Below are 12587 nucleotides of genomic sequence, written 5' to 3' on the forward strand. Positions count from 1 at the left end.
GATTTAGTGCCACGGACTGGAAACCCCTGGAAGACAAAGCATTGTATAGCTTTGAGCAACCAGTGCCTTTGTACCTCCGGTCAGCTTCATATAAACAGACATAAGCAAGGGAAAATGTGCTCGTATTCATCAAAATAACCACCATTTCTTTTTCTCCTGCAGCTACAAAGTTTCCAACTTGACACAGACACTTTAGATTTTTTTTTAATAGGTACATTCTCCAAGTACAGCTCAGCATGACTCTATAAAGCACTGCTATAAAAACAGACAAACACATGGCTCCTTGTATGCTGTTTGCACCTGTCCCTTTCCTCAGTCTGTGAAAATAACGTTATTTTCAATGTGTATTGCTCTTTTTTTGCAAATACCAGCTTTATGTTACACATCTTTTGATTTACAATAAACATAAAATTTCAGTTGAGTCCCTCTTGAGTTTGGCACGTTTCAAAATATTTCAGGTGGGTCATGTAATTGTTAAGCCAGAACTTTGGAAGGAACAGCTCCGGGAGGAAAAATAAACCAAGAACACAAATGAGAACGAGATGAGGACTATCCCAATTCATCAGCATCAACAAAATCCGTGGGCTAAATTGCGCTGTGATTGTACAACTGTAGTTAGAGGTAGCTAATCACAGCCGTACCCCAGCACGGGGGAGCTATTTCGCTTTAACTCCGTACACCTGCACACCGAAATACGGACACCCCTCCCCCCCAGCTGCAAACGCCTTGTTCACGCGCCCTCCCTCACACCGCGCAGAGCGGGAACTTCTGCGGAGCGCCTGGCACCACACGGCGACGACGACGACGACGACGACGACGACGACGATGACGACGACGACGACGACGACGACGATGACGACGACGACGACGACGACGACGACGACGACGGCGGCGGCGGCGCTAGGACCCGGCAGGCGGCGGCGGCGGCGGCGCTAGGACCCGGCAGGCGTCACCTGGCTCAGCCGCCCTCGCACGCCGAGCGGGGGGCGGGTTCCAGTGCCCTCCGCCCCGCCCCACGCCGCCGGAGGGGCTCTGCCGGGCCAGCGGTCACGCACAGACAGCACCGCGCCCCGCCCCCTCTCTGCTCTGATTGGAAAGCGGCGGTGTCAATCTTGCCCCTTCCCCAATCGCCGCTACGTCTCTCTGTGACGCTCGCTCCGCTGCCGGGTTCCACTTCCTGGGAAGTTGGCGGTTGGGGTTCGCAGTTTGTGGCGACTTCGGCTCCCTCTCCGCGACCGCAGCCCCAGCCCCTCCGCGGCGGGGCCCGCTGCCGCCGAGCTGGAGCCTGCGGCGCCGCAGGACGAGCCGGGGGCATCCTGCGAGCCGGGCCCGGGGCAGCTGGACCAGCCCGGGGCGCCCAGCGCAGCCGCCAGCGAGCCGGGCCCGGGGCAGCAGGAGCGGCGGCCCCGGCTGCCCGCCTGCCTGTCGCAGATGGAGGCCAGCCTGACGTGCGCCGTGTGCCTGTCGCTCTTCGAGGAGCCAGTGACGCTGCCCCTCTGCTCGCACAACTTCTGCCGGGACTGCGTGCTGGAGTGCCTGGCCTCTGCCGAGGCCGCCCGCCTGCAGCAACAGCGGGGCCAGGGGCAGGCCCGCCTCTCCCGGGGGGGACCGGGGCTGGGCGCTGGCGGCGGCGCGGCCGGCGCCCGAGTGTCGTGCCCGCTGTGCAGGAAGCTGTGCCCGCTGCCCCGCGGCGGCGCCGCCGCGCTGCCCGTCAACACCACCCTGGCGGAGGTGGTCAAGCTGTACCGGTCTGGCGCGGCTGGAGCCGCCAGGGCGGGGGAGGCGCAGCCGGGGCCTGGGCTGTTCTGCCCGCTGGCGCTCGGGGGAACCTGCCAGAAGCATCCGAGCCGGCTGGTGCAGCTGTACTGCCGGATGTGCCGCCAGGCGGGCTGCGGGCAGTGCATCTCTGAGGAGCACCAGGGCATCTTCCACTCCGTCAACCTCATCGACACCGTGTACCAGGAAGAAAAAGTAAGCGCGGCGCTTCCCCTCCGCGCCAGGGGTCCGGTTGGGAGGTCAGGCTGTCCCGTGGAGGATCCCAGCGGGCCCGGGTTGCTTTCACTCGGAGTGGCGGGCAGGCGAGAGGCAGCGAGGGAGGATGCTGTGATGGACCAGGAGTCAGGGTTGTTTGTGGACTGCCGGGGTGTGCCTTCCCCTCTTGCGGCAGACTTCATCCACCGCACACAGGCGACCTGGAGATATTACACTATCAACAGCTCTGAACCCAACTTACCAAAGCACCTGAAGAGTTGGGCTTATTTTATTTTGGTTTTGGTTTTTTTTGTTTTTGTGGGTTTGTTTTTTTGTTTTGCTTTGTTTTTTTTTCTTTTTAATAGAGAGACTTGCAGGCTTTGCTAGAAAAAAAAACCACACTGATTATAAGAGTTTATTGCATATCTGGATCAAGTTTTTCCAGGTTCAGGGAGGTGCTGGTCCTACTACCAAAAAAAACACAGACTCACAGATGTTTTGTTTATAGGCTCTCTGAGCTGGCATAGGTAATTTGGGTCACAGGTAATTAAATGTTTAGAAGTAGATGGTTAAGGTAAGTAATAATATCATAAATGTAAAGCCAAAATGCATTCCTGTTTGCATGAAGAAAGCAGCTACCTGGCCTAATGCTTGTCTGGCTGGTTGTAGTGGTGGTAGTTGTTTTTTTTGCCAGAAGAACTACTGTTTGGGTAGAATGAGCTTTTCATGCCCTATGCAAATTGGGTTCAGGGTGGCATGTCATACAGCAGTTCTGCTGTACAGCAGTTGAAACAACTGCAGGGCAGTAATGAAGAGTAGGGGTATAAAAGTTTAGGTATAACACTGATTATTCTTTAAGCCAAAAGTTGCTTTTGCACTTATTTTCCTCCTGTTTCTCCCATCACTAATTGCATGTCATTCAGGGAATCCAGGAGAAAAGTCTTTGCACTAAACTTTCTATCTAAAACTTAGACATCATGTAGTGAGGTAAAGGCAGAAAATATAGGGATTGTCTTAGTTTTAAACCAAACAGAAATAACGCAGTTATGGACCATTTTCTATTTTATCAGCGTGAGGCATTAAAAAAAAAAAAGTGAACATCACACAGTTGCTTGTCAAACTGGATTACCATGATTAAGGCTTACTTTGTGATAGGTGTAGGTATGAGAGGTGAGGTTAAAAAAAAGGCTGAGGAAAACAATTGTTTTAACTATAAAGAAACTCTGTAGCTGTTCTAGTAATATGCATTGTAGGTGAGCCTAAGAATGTTACTTTGAGAGAGAGAAATAGCAAAATAAAGTTTGTGTACTGATGCAGGAAAGTATTAAATGTTACTAAGTGGTGTGTCGAATCATGACCTTTGTTTAATATGTTGTAGAGAACAGAACATCCCATGGTGTGATTCAAGATAATCACTGAAATGTATTTATTGTATGGAATGGATAAAGTCGTAATAAGTGTTTCAATTGTCTTGCAGTTAACCTTCTTCAGCAGTCTGAAAAAAATGAGAAAACTAAATGAGAAGCTGATGAATGAAATCTCAAGTCAACCAAATGATATGGATGTGAGTTAGAGATGCTGGATACTAAATATATATGTCTTTGTTTCTCTTTTCATGTTAGGTTAATCACATGTTTTTATGTTCTTGTGCTTCTAGATGGTGCTGAACAATGATGCGGAGATAATTGCACTGGAATTTGGAGAAATTTTCAAAACCCTGGAAATGAAGAAACGGCAATTGTTAGAAGATGTTGAAAATCAAAGAAGTAAAAAAGAGAAAGAATTTCAGATTTGGAAGAAAATGAAGGAAGCTCACAAGAAGACCATTGAGAATTTTTTGAAGGATTGTGAAAAGCTTGTCCATGAGTGTGATCCTCAGCGTTTCCTGGAGGTGATGGCTTTTTTGTTATTTGACATCAGTTGTGTAATGAACCTCAAATGTCATATAGATCCTGCTGTGGTGTAGATTATGATAATGACTGGATCAGGAAAAACAAATGCAACAAATGAAAAATACAGACTAAAATTATTATACATTCATACTTTTTTTTTTATAATGGTTCTTTTCACTTAAGCTGCAAAGCTTTTCAAACTTTTCTTATCAGTGATATTTAGTGAATTCAGTAGACATGTTTTCTGCACTGAAAACTAATGAAATTATTATTGACTGTATAGCTGTTGCTGTTCCACTTGCTATATTATGCTACCAGCTGTGAAAGCAAGCTGCCTTGGTGCTGGGTAGGGAGTTATTTACTAGGACTGCTTCCAAAATTGTGTCACATTTATTTACTTTTTTTTATATTTGTTTTCAAATGCTTTGTGTATTAAGCACTTTAATTGCATTTTTAAATTTCTAAGACGTTAAAAATGCTTTTTTGGGGAAAGATTTGAGCCAAAACTGATAACTTGTCTGTGCTGCACAGTGGAGCACTGTGTTGGGGTATGTGAGCTAAGGTGATTATACTGATCTTAAAACCTGCTGTAAACTTTGCACTGAGGTGTGCAATGGAGATAAACCAGCCTGTTCAAAGCTAGTTGAGGTACTTCTGACACACACTGTACTATATACTATATATACTTCTGTATACAAGACACTGAAAATCTTCCATGTAGTTTTTATTGGAACTGCAGAGAAAAACAGTTTCTGATTTAGAGATAAATGCTAAAGGAACCCAAGACACTGTTACCAAAGCTAGTGTAGAGCTTTATAATCGCATTTATGTCAAACACTGTGTCTGCAGTTCTATGATATTTAGGCAGATTATAGATATGAGGCAAAGTATTTAATTAACTGCTGAATTTTGTCTTTAACTTCAAGACTTATGCTTTTCTAAGAAACAACAGCATGCTGCTTTTTTTCTGCAGTGGGTCTTTTTGCTGCCTTCAGATAAATGAGAAGTGGAGAAAGTCCTTAGGGTTTCCCTAAGTTTCTGGTAACAACTAGTTACAGAAGATCTCACTATTAGTCCAAGTAAAAGCGACTCCCACTTTTGGAAGAAATATTCTGACTCTAGTGATTAATATGCTTTAAACTTAGCAGCTTCCCACCTGCCCCCCATGACAGTACACAATTCATTTCAGTGAGGGGAGGAGGTGGTGATGGTTGTTTTAAAATTCTGTATAGTGAGATCACCAGATTTTTATATGGAAGCAGCTAGTCTATAATCCAGTCAGTTTTGTTACTTTTTGTTACCCATTCTTTGGGATGTGTCACTTGACTATAGTGCGGTGCGTTTTGTACTGCCATGGTCTGGATGATTTAAAACTAAAAGACAGCATTTTAAAACTTTCAGTGTAACACTATCTTCAGAGCAGGTAGCAGAGGCTTCCCTCACTGAGATACACAAAACAGTCTTTCATTTGAATGGTTACAAATATATGTACAGCCAAAATGGTTTAGATAACCATATGGGTCATTATTCATTATTTGAATGCCTTCATTTGGCTCAAAGGAGTTCTTTCTGTCTTTAACACAAAATTGTCCCAGATTTACTTTTTGTTTTTTTGTTTTTTTTTTTTTTTACATTAGGATGGTCTGTTTTTTTTTTTTTCTTTCATATTTTGAATGTTAACAGGTTTATTTCCTGGAGTTCTATGAAATTAAGACAGGCAGTTCAGAAGTATTTTGTTAAAGCAATTATCTCCTTTTGAGAGTTGGAGGAAAGCTCATTCATACCTTATAAATTCTTGTTTTATTTATAGGTGGCCTGTGGCTTGAATACAAGGTATATATATTTTTTCATGCTTTGTTAGTTCTCTAGTATAATTTTAAGATTAAAAACTGAGAAAATAATTTCTTTGGATATAGTCAGATACAGCAACTTAAAATGAAAATAGTATTTGGTGATTAAGATACTATAATGCTTTCACATCTTTGGATGCTCCATATACCAACTTTTAGGAAAAGTGTCAAGAATTTCAGTGATGTACTATCTGGGATTAGAGATAATCAGTCTTCTGAATTGGCTCCCCAATAAAAAACTGAGTATACATGGTGATTGGGTATTTTTAGGTACCTTATTTAAACTCAGGAATACTGAAGCATGCCTGGAGCTTTTACAGAAATCTTTAAGTCTAAGAGTGCATGTGAAGATGCTGCGGTGTCTACATTTTTGAGTTTGCAGTGCACATAGCCTGTATATTTCTTTCTAAAGGTTCTTAATTATATTTCTTATTGCTTTTTAAGCAGAATCTAAGAAAGAATATTGGAAATTGAGTTCTTTAAAATATGTTGTGGTTCAGACTAGTATTAGGTATGCTTTCTGAATAAAGAGTGTAATTTACATTCCAATATTGTACACTAAGAAAGGGGGTGAGGGGTGGGCTAAGCTTTTTGCAGAACTACTTGCAGTTTTCATTGCCTGTGAAACCTAATTCAAGTGAATCATCAAGTAGTACGTTTTAAGGAAAAAAAATCTGGGAAACTTCATATTTTATTGAAGGCTTACTTTTACTAATTTCTTCTTCCTCTTAATGACTTATTTTTAAAAGAATTTTTTTTTTTTTTTTTGTATTGGGCAGGTATAATTTAGTTGTTGGCATGTGAGCTTTAAGAAGAGTGTTTAGTTTGGGGTTTTTTTTTCTTTCCCAGAATGAAAACTCAGCTTGACCTGATGAATATAGCATCCAGCTATGAAAAACCATCGGAGTATACACAAAAGAAGATTGATATCAAACCTGTGGTTAATGAAATCTTGGCTTTGAAGTTAATGCCCGTTAATGTAGGCATTGCCAAAGGTAGGGAAGAAGGCCTTAGTATAGGACAAGATACAGAAAGTCACTCTAGGAACATGCAGCTTGTGAAACTAATTGCTAATAAACAACATGCATGGGAAATTATGGCAGTGGTCAGAAAGCATCCGAGCAAATTAATGGATGATAAATTCATCAAGGACTTTTAAATACATTTTATGAATGTGCTTTCTCTGTAAAGTCTCTAGGCTGTATTTTTTTTTTAAACTATAATTTTCCTATTCAGCCAGTATTGTCACTGTCGGAAGTGTGTTGCTGAACTGAATGGGTATTTGTTGTTGTATAACTATGCTCTGATTAAATGCTTTTACCTCATAGGAGAAAATGTTAGGACTTATATCAGGGCAAGTAGCTCAATGCATTTAGAAAACTTGTTACACAGGCCTCTTGCTTTATATCACGGAAGTTTTGACAAGTACAAGGGTCTCACTTAGAGCAGTGAGTGTACTCCTGTTTTTCATTGGGATCTATGTTTAGATGCACTGGAACCTTTCCATATTTTCCATACTTAATATGCTCTCCATCAGCATTCCTGTGTTCTTTCTAATAGATCTACCTTCTGGAGGAATTGAGAACTCAACAAAAAGTCCTCTATTTAAAAATAACATGAAGCAATGGCAGGACCAGAAGAGTACACCCAACACATTTCTTGTAAGTTATTCCCTAGGCGGCTACAACACTGTACTATTTTGTTTATTCTGTCTTATTGAAATGAACTGTAATCTCTGCTGCAAAATATTTTTCAGCCTGTACTACGACAAGAGGAAGCACAAGCAGACGGTAGCAGGATCTGTACTCGCTTAATGTCAATATCGGAAATGGCGGCGTTTCAAAACATGAGTCATGAGGTATGATTGAACATCTGTTTTAAGTATGGCTAAGTTACTATTTGTTACGACACAATTTTCTTTAGAAAAACTTTTATAATCTTTTTCAGTTTTCTTAGTGGAACGGTACCCTTACAATTTCAGAATGTAAATCTGACTAGGTTATTAAAACTGTCAGGATTACTCTTCTTTTTGTTTTTTCTTCAGAAAGATGGAACTTAATCTTACTTCACATGTTTATTTTTATATTCTAGTGTGGCTTTTTGAGTCACATCTGTAGCTTTCTAATCCAAATGAGCTTCTCTATTGCCTATTTGAAGAGGAAGTCATCTGCCTGTGTTCTGGTTTCTGAAGATAATAGAATTCACTCTTCTAAGACTACCTGAATGCCTTATTTAACATGAAACTGAATGTGGTGTCTTACTTTTGTTTCATTTCCAATCATCTAGCTATTCAACTAGATTATTTTTTTTAATCACTTACTAGCAGTTCTATGTGGGTGGCTGAGTGAGTATCGTTCTGTACAGAATGATTCTGGTTACAGTTAGTGAAGCCTGGCCTGCAGTGAATCACATAACGTAGGTTCTGAGAATGCCAATGGCAGAGGATTAAATCAAAAAGTGGCTTAGGTCCTTTAAATATAGAATTATTTTTCTTTTGCTGTACTATTTTGGAGATTATCTGTTTTCTATTCTCATTGAGAATACAACTTATGTCGTTATTGTATCTAGAAAAAAAAAAAAAGGAAAACCAAAATTGGCTTCAGATGGTTATTTTTCATGACAATTTGAGAATTTGTCACTTAATGTCTAAGCTAGTATTTTTAGCTATTTCTGGTTTTGGCAGTGACTTTTATCATTTTTCTATAGTCTCCTATTTCAAAACCTACTTTGTTGTCAGGGTTCCATATGTGTCTTGTTCAATTGTTTTTAAAGAACTTTTTTCCATAATGACTTGTGTTCTGTTGCTTTCTTGCAGCAATGGAAAATACCTCATAAGTGCTATAGATTATACAAAAAACTTTTCTTCAGTCTTAGGGTTATATTTGAGTTTTATAGACTCTAAATCCAGAAATGCCATTTTACGTAACGGGATTCTTTGCTGTAATTGTAGGAGATACGTTACAAATACTATATGGAACATCAGAAGCTCAGCGATGAGTTCAAGGCACAAACTTTACCTGCAAATAAAAAGCATAAATTTGTAACTGCTGCAGCTTTGAAGGGCAGGTCCTCAGGAAGTCCTTCTGTATCCTCACCTACCAAAGCAAATAAAACAGATAATGAAACCCTGCGAAGAGCAGATGGCTTTGGCGCGAGAAGCTTTTCTGGCACTAGTGATTACAGCATCCCATCTGAAACAAATGGTGACTTAAAATTGTTTCACGAGAGAAGTTGCCAGGATGTAACCACTCCAGCCTTATCAGAAAACTCTAAAGACTTTGTAATCAAAGAAAAATTACCAACGCAGCCATCGGCAGTTATTGTTTCCAATGGCATGGACACAAATTCTAGCACTTCATCCAGCTTAAAACCAGCAACTGTTTCAAATTCAGAATTTCTAGATGTTTCTGCGGAGAGACTTTCTGCTTCACCTTTTGCCTTCACTGCATGTAACAACTCATTACCCAGATTTATTAAAGATGCAGGTACATTTTCCTTTAAAAATAAAGACGGGAAATATGTTTTCCCTCAATTTTATCTAGGAAAATGTGACAGTGCGGGTAAAACAGATAACCAGGATGAAATCAAATTTAGAAAACATGGTCATGTAACCAAAACCACAGTTTCTGATGCTTCAACCAGTCCTAATTTAGACTCAGCAGAAAGTGAGAAGCCAGACTTTTCGTTTCCTTTTGGCAATTCAGAAAAAATGTTTTGCAATTCATTTAAGGTTTTACAGTTCTCCTCTTTCTTCAGCCAATCTGAGAAGCCATCTGACAAAAATACATCTCACGTGAGAGAAAAATCACTTTCTGCAAAGGAGACTGCAGAATATGGTACACAGAAACCATCTGTCTCAGGGGAACAAAAAGCTGATGCCTCAGAGTCCATCACAAATGTAGCTTGCAGTACTTCAGAAACCAACACTGCAGCTGGGGTGAATGATGTCTCTGAGACCCCTCTTTTCCCCAGTAATTGTGCATTTTCCTTTCAAAATAACTGTGTTCAGTTGTCTTCACCAGTATTTTCGTTTGGAAGTATTGTCAGAAATACCTCTGATTCCCTGAATTCCTCCATGTTTTTTTGTGGAAATGGCACTGAAAAAGTGAGATCCCCTGACAAAACACCTCTCAGTCTCGGGAAGCCTGTATCTTCCGAGTGTGCAGAGCCTGCTTCTAGACATAGTCATCCAAAGTGTGAAGGTTCATTCCTCCCTAGGAACTCATCTAAGAAACCTGAAAGTGCAGAAATGCTTGCTGATAGTAATGCTTCCTGTAGTCAGCCTTTATATTCAGTTGGCCTTCCTGGTAAATATGAGAACGCATCTTCCACACAACTTACTGTTACAGCGACAAACCAAGAAACAAAGATAAAAGACAAAGAAAGTGAAACTGTTGTTGAAAACAGCTCTTGCTGTCCTAGGAGGGAAGATGAATGTGAGTCTGTACAGTTTCAGAATGCAGCTTGTTCTCTTCCTGGCACATGCAAGGATTCATCTTTGGGAGGTTCTGTGCTGACGGTAAACGAGACAGGAAGAATGCCAAGTGACGGCGATTCTGACACTGAAGAGCTAAGTCAAACATCCATCTCTACTGATGCCAGCAGTGCATCAGAATATTTTTCTGTTGCTGAAGACAAATTGTCTACTAGAAGAAAATCAGAGACATGAAGAGAGAGTGAAATGGAGAAGATAACTATACCTAAATAAGCTGGAATTTAATAAATGCTACTTAGCATGTTAAAAAGTGGGGATACCTGTGATTTTTTTACAGCTCCCTGATTCTTGGTTATCTCTGTATTAGAAACATAATTGCTTCCCAGCAAGTACAGTGTACGGAAGTGATTTTTATAGTTCAAACCCAAACTGAAGAAACAACCAAAAATGGCATGTCTTGTTAAAGACTGAAGTATGACCACATCTACTGTACCTTTAAGAATGCAGAGCTTCCGAGAGGTGCCACAGGGTATGTGTAGGTGGTGGGGGTCTGGGATGTCCCAGCAGTGGGGTTCAGGGAAGCCTCAGCAGCAGGAGGCGGAGCATTGCTGGGGCAGTGCAGCAGCGCTCACACTAGGATCACATCACAGGTGATAGCGTCACCTCATAGGTTGGGAGGGAGGAGAACGTGGGGGGAATAAAGGTTGTTGAAGGGCATTACTGGAAATTTTTGTCTGTCTCCCTTTGGCTGTGTTATTTTTCTGTGATTTATTTATAGTTGCAACTTCTAGTGTAACTTCAATAATTTCTCTAATGCTATTGAAATTGAAATGCCACACCAATGTTCTTATTATACGTTGCAGAAGGGTATCGGCTACACTTATGAAATGTTTCCTTGATGAAAAGTAACTGTCTCAATTAATTTTCAGTTCCTTTTAGCATTATTTTGGAAATCAATGACAGATACTAATTTGCTGTTTTGATGAAAGCTTTGGGAAAATTTAGCTTTCAAAACAGAAAAGTATTTTAAAATTTGTGTAACAACAGGAAAAAAGGAAAACAGCAATTCTCACTGTAAGTATTAATGATCCAGAACTCATTGAATTTTTAGTCTGTGAAATATGATACACAGTGAGGATAAAAATACCATCTTTTCGAATTTATTAACCATTTTGTTGCATCCAAAAAATATTTGTGCTTTAACCATTAGAATACACAGACAGTAGTACTATTTCAGATTAAAGTTCTATTTCATTTAGTGTTCACACTCTAGCAAGAGCTGGTGCCAGATTTTGAGTGAATTAATCCTGCATTAGGTAGATATGTCAACTGGCAAGTATTAGATTGGAATGTTTAATATTCCTTCAGAATCTTTCGCTGCCAGCTCCTAAATAGTCTTCTGTTGTTTTGTTGTTTGGTTTTTTTTTAATTTCCAAATTGTCTTTCTAACTTCATAGGAGAAATATTAAATTTAAATCTCTGCAAGGTTTACCATTATACTCACTGTGACAGAATACTTAGAAATACTATTCTTGGTTTAGGAAATGTTGACCTAATTTTAATTTGATTTGCGTTCAATTCTTGGCCTGAGTTTTTCTGTGGCAGCGCACACCCTGTGACAGACCTAATAAGTTTGTTTTTTACCCAGGGTTTCACACGTACTCATCAAATAACTGAGAACACAACAGGACCAATTTCTGACTTTATTCCTTGGCCAAGTGTCTTAGCTAAAAAGATTATTCCAGTTAAATCGGGAAACATGAACATGTAAAGGTCTAAATACGGCTACTTCTACCCTAGTCAAGGAACAGTTGTGCAAGATCTATCTCCATATGGCATGACTTGCTAGACAGTAAAGAATAATTTGAGCAAATTTTATTGCCTAAGCAGAGTTAAAGCAGTCTTTTCTACCCATGCGTTCCATTTCTGTTGTCTTGTTTCACACATTAAAAAAAAGAAAAATTGAAGGAAAAAAAGAGTTTTACATCAGTTGATGGTAGCTCAGCAGCAGTAACTGACTGCATACAGGTTTCAAGCCCCCCCAGTATCTCTTGGCAATGTCTGCGTGTAGTTAAATGCTGCCTGAAGAGATTTCAAGTCAAAGACTAAATCACTGATTGTTTGATGAACACCAGAGCTAATTTGAGGAATTTGGTTTCTGAATCATCCTGAATGCACGTTTCGCTTATTACTAACAGAGAATAACTTCCATCACTGTCTTGGTCATCTTTATAAAACTATGTGTTGCAATGACTGTTGTCAAAGCCTAATTTTCCTAGGTTATCTAAACATTAGTATGTGTGCATATATATTTTTTTAGACTATGAGTAGACTAAAATGTAGTGTTAAACTGAAGAATTTTCAGAAATAGTATGAAAATACTATTGAAAACTTTGCTGTTCCCAGCAAAACCCAAGAAAATAGTTAGGAAACTTATTT

General features: G+C 40.5%; 1 protein-coding gene across 2 annotated transcripts; it reads left to right on the forward strand.

Annotated features, from left to right (window-relative positions):
• The first annotated feature begins 1299 nt into the window (after positions 1 to 1299).
• LOC308039761 (uncharacterized protein) lies at positions 1300 to 10805 on the forward strand. 2 transcript variants are annotated; one of them, XM_080343367.1, is made up of 8 exons: positions 1300 to 1971; positions 3449 to 3535; positions 3629 to 3862; positions 5674 to 5696; positions 6563 to 6708; positions 7274 to 7374; positions 7470 to 7571; positions 8664 to 10805. In XM_080343367.1, exons 1-8 carry the CDS (start codon positions 1432 to 1434, stop codon positions 10380 to 10382), a joined length of 2952 nt encoding a protein of 983 aa, XP_080199493.1. In that variant the 5' UTR covers positions 1300 to 1431; the 3' UTR covers positions 10383 to 10805. The 2 variants fall into 2 exon arrangements, with proteins under 2 accessions (XP_080199493.1, XP_080199494.1); XM_080343368.1 differs by lacking the exon at positions 3449 to 3535.
• The last annotated feature ends 1782 nt before the right edge of the window (positions 10806 to 12587 follow it).

The sequence above is a fragment of the Nesoenas mayeri genome, assembly GCF_963082525.1.
Source record: "Nesoenas mayeri genome assembly, chromosome: 4".
Taxonomy (NCBI): Eukaryota; Metazoa; Chordata; class Aves; order Columbiformes; family Columbidae; genus Nesoenas; species Nesoenas mayeri.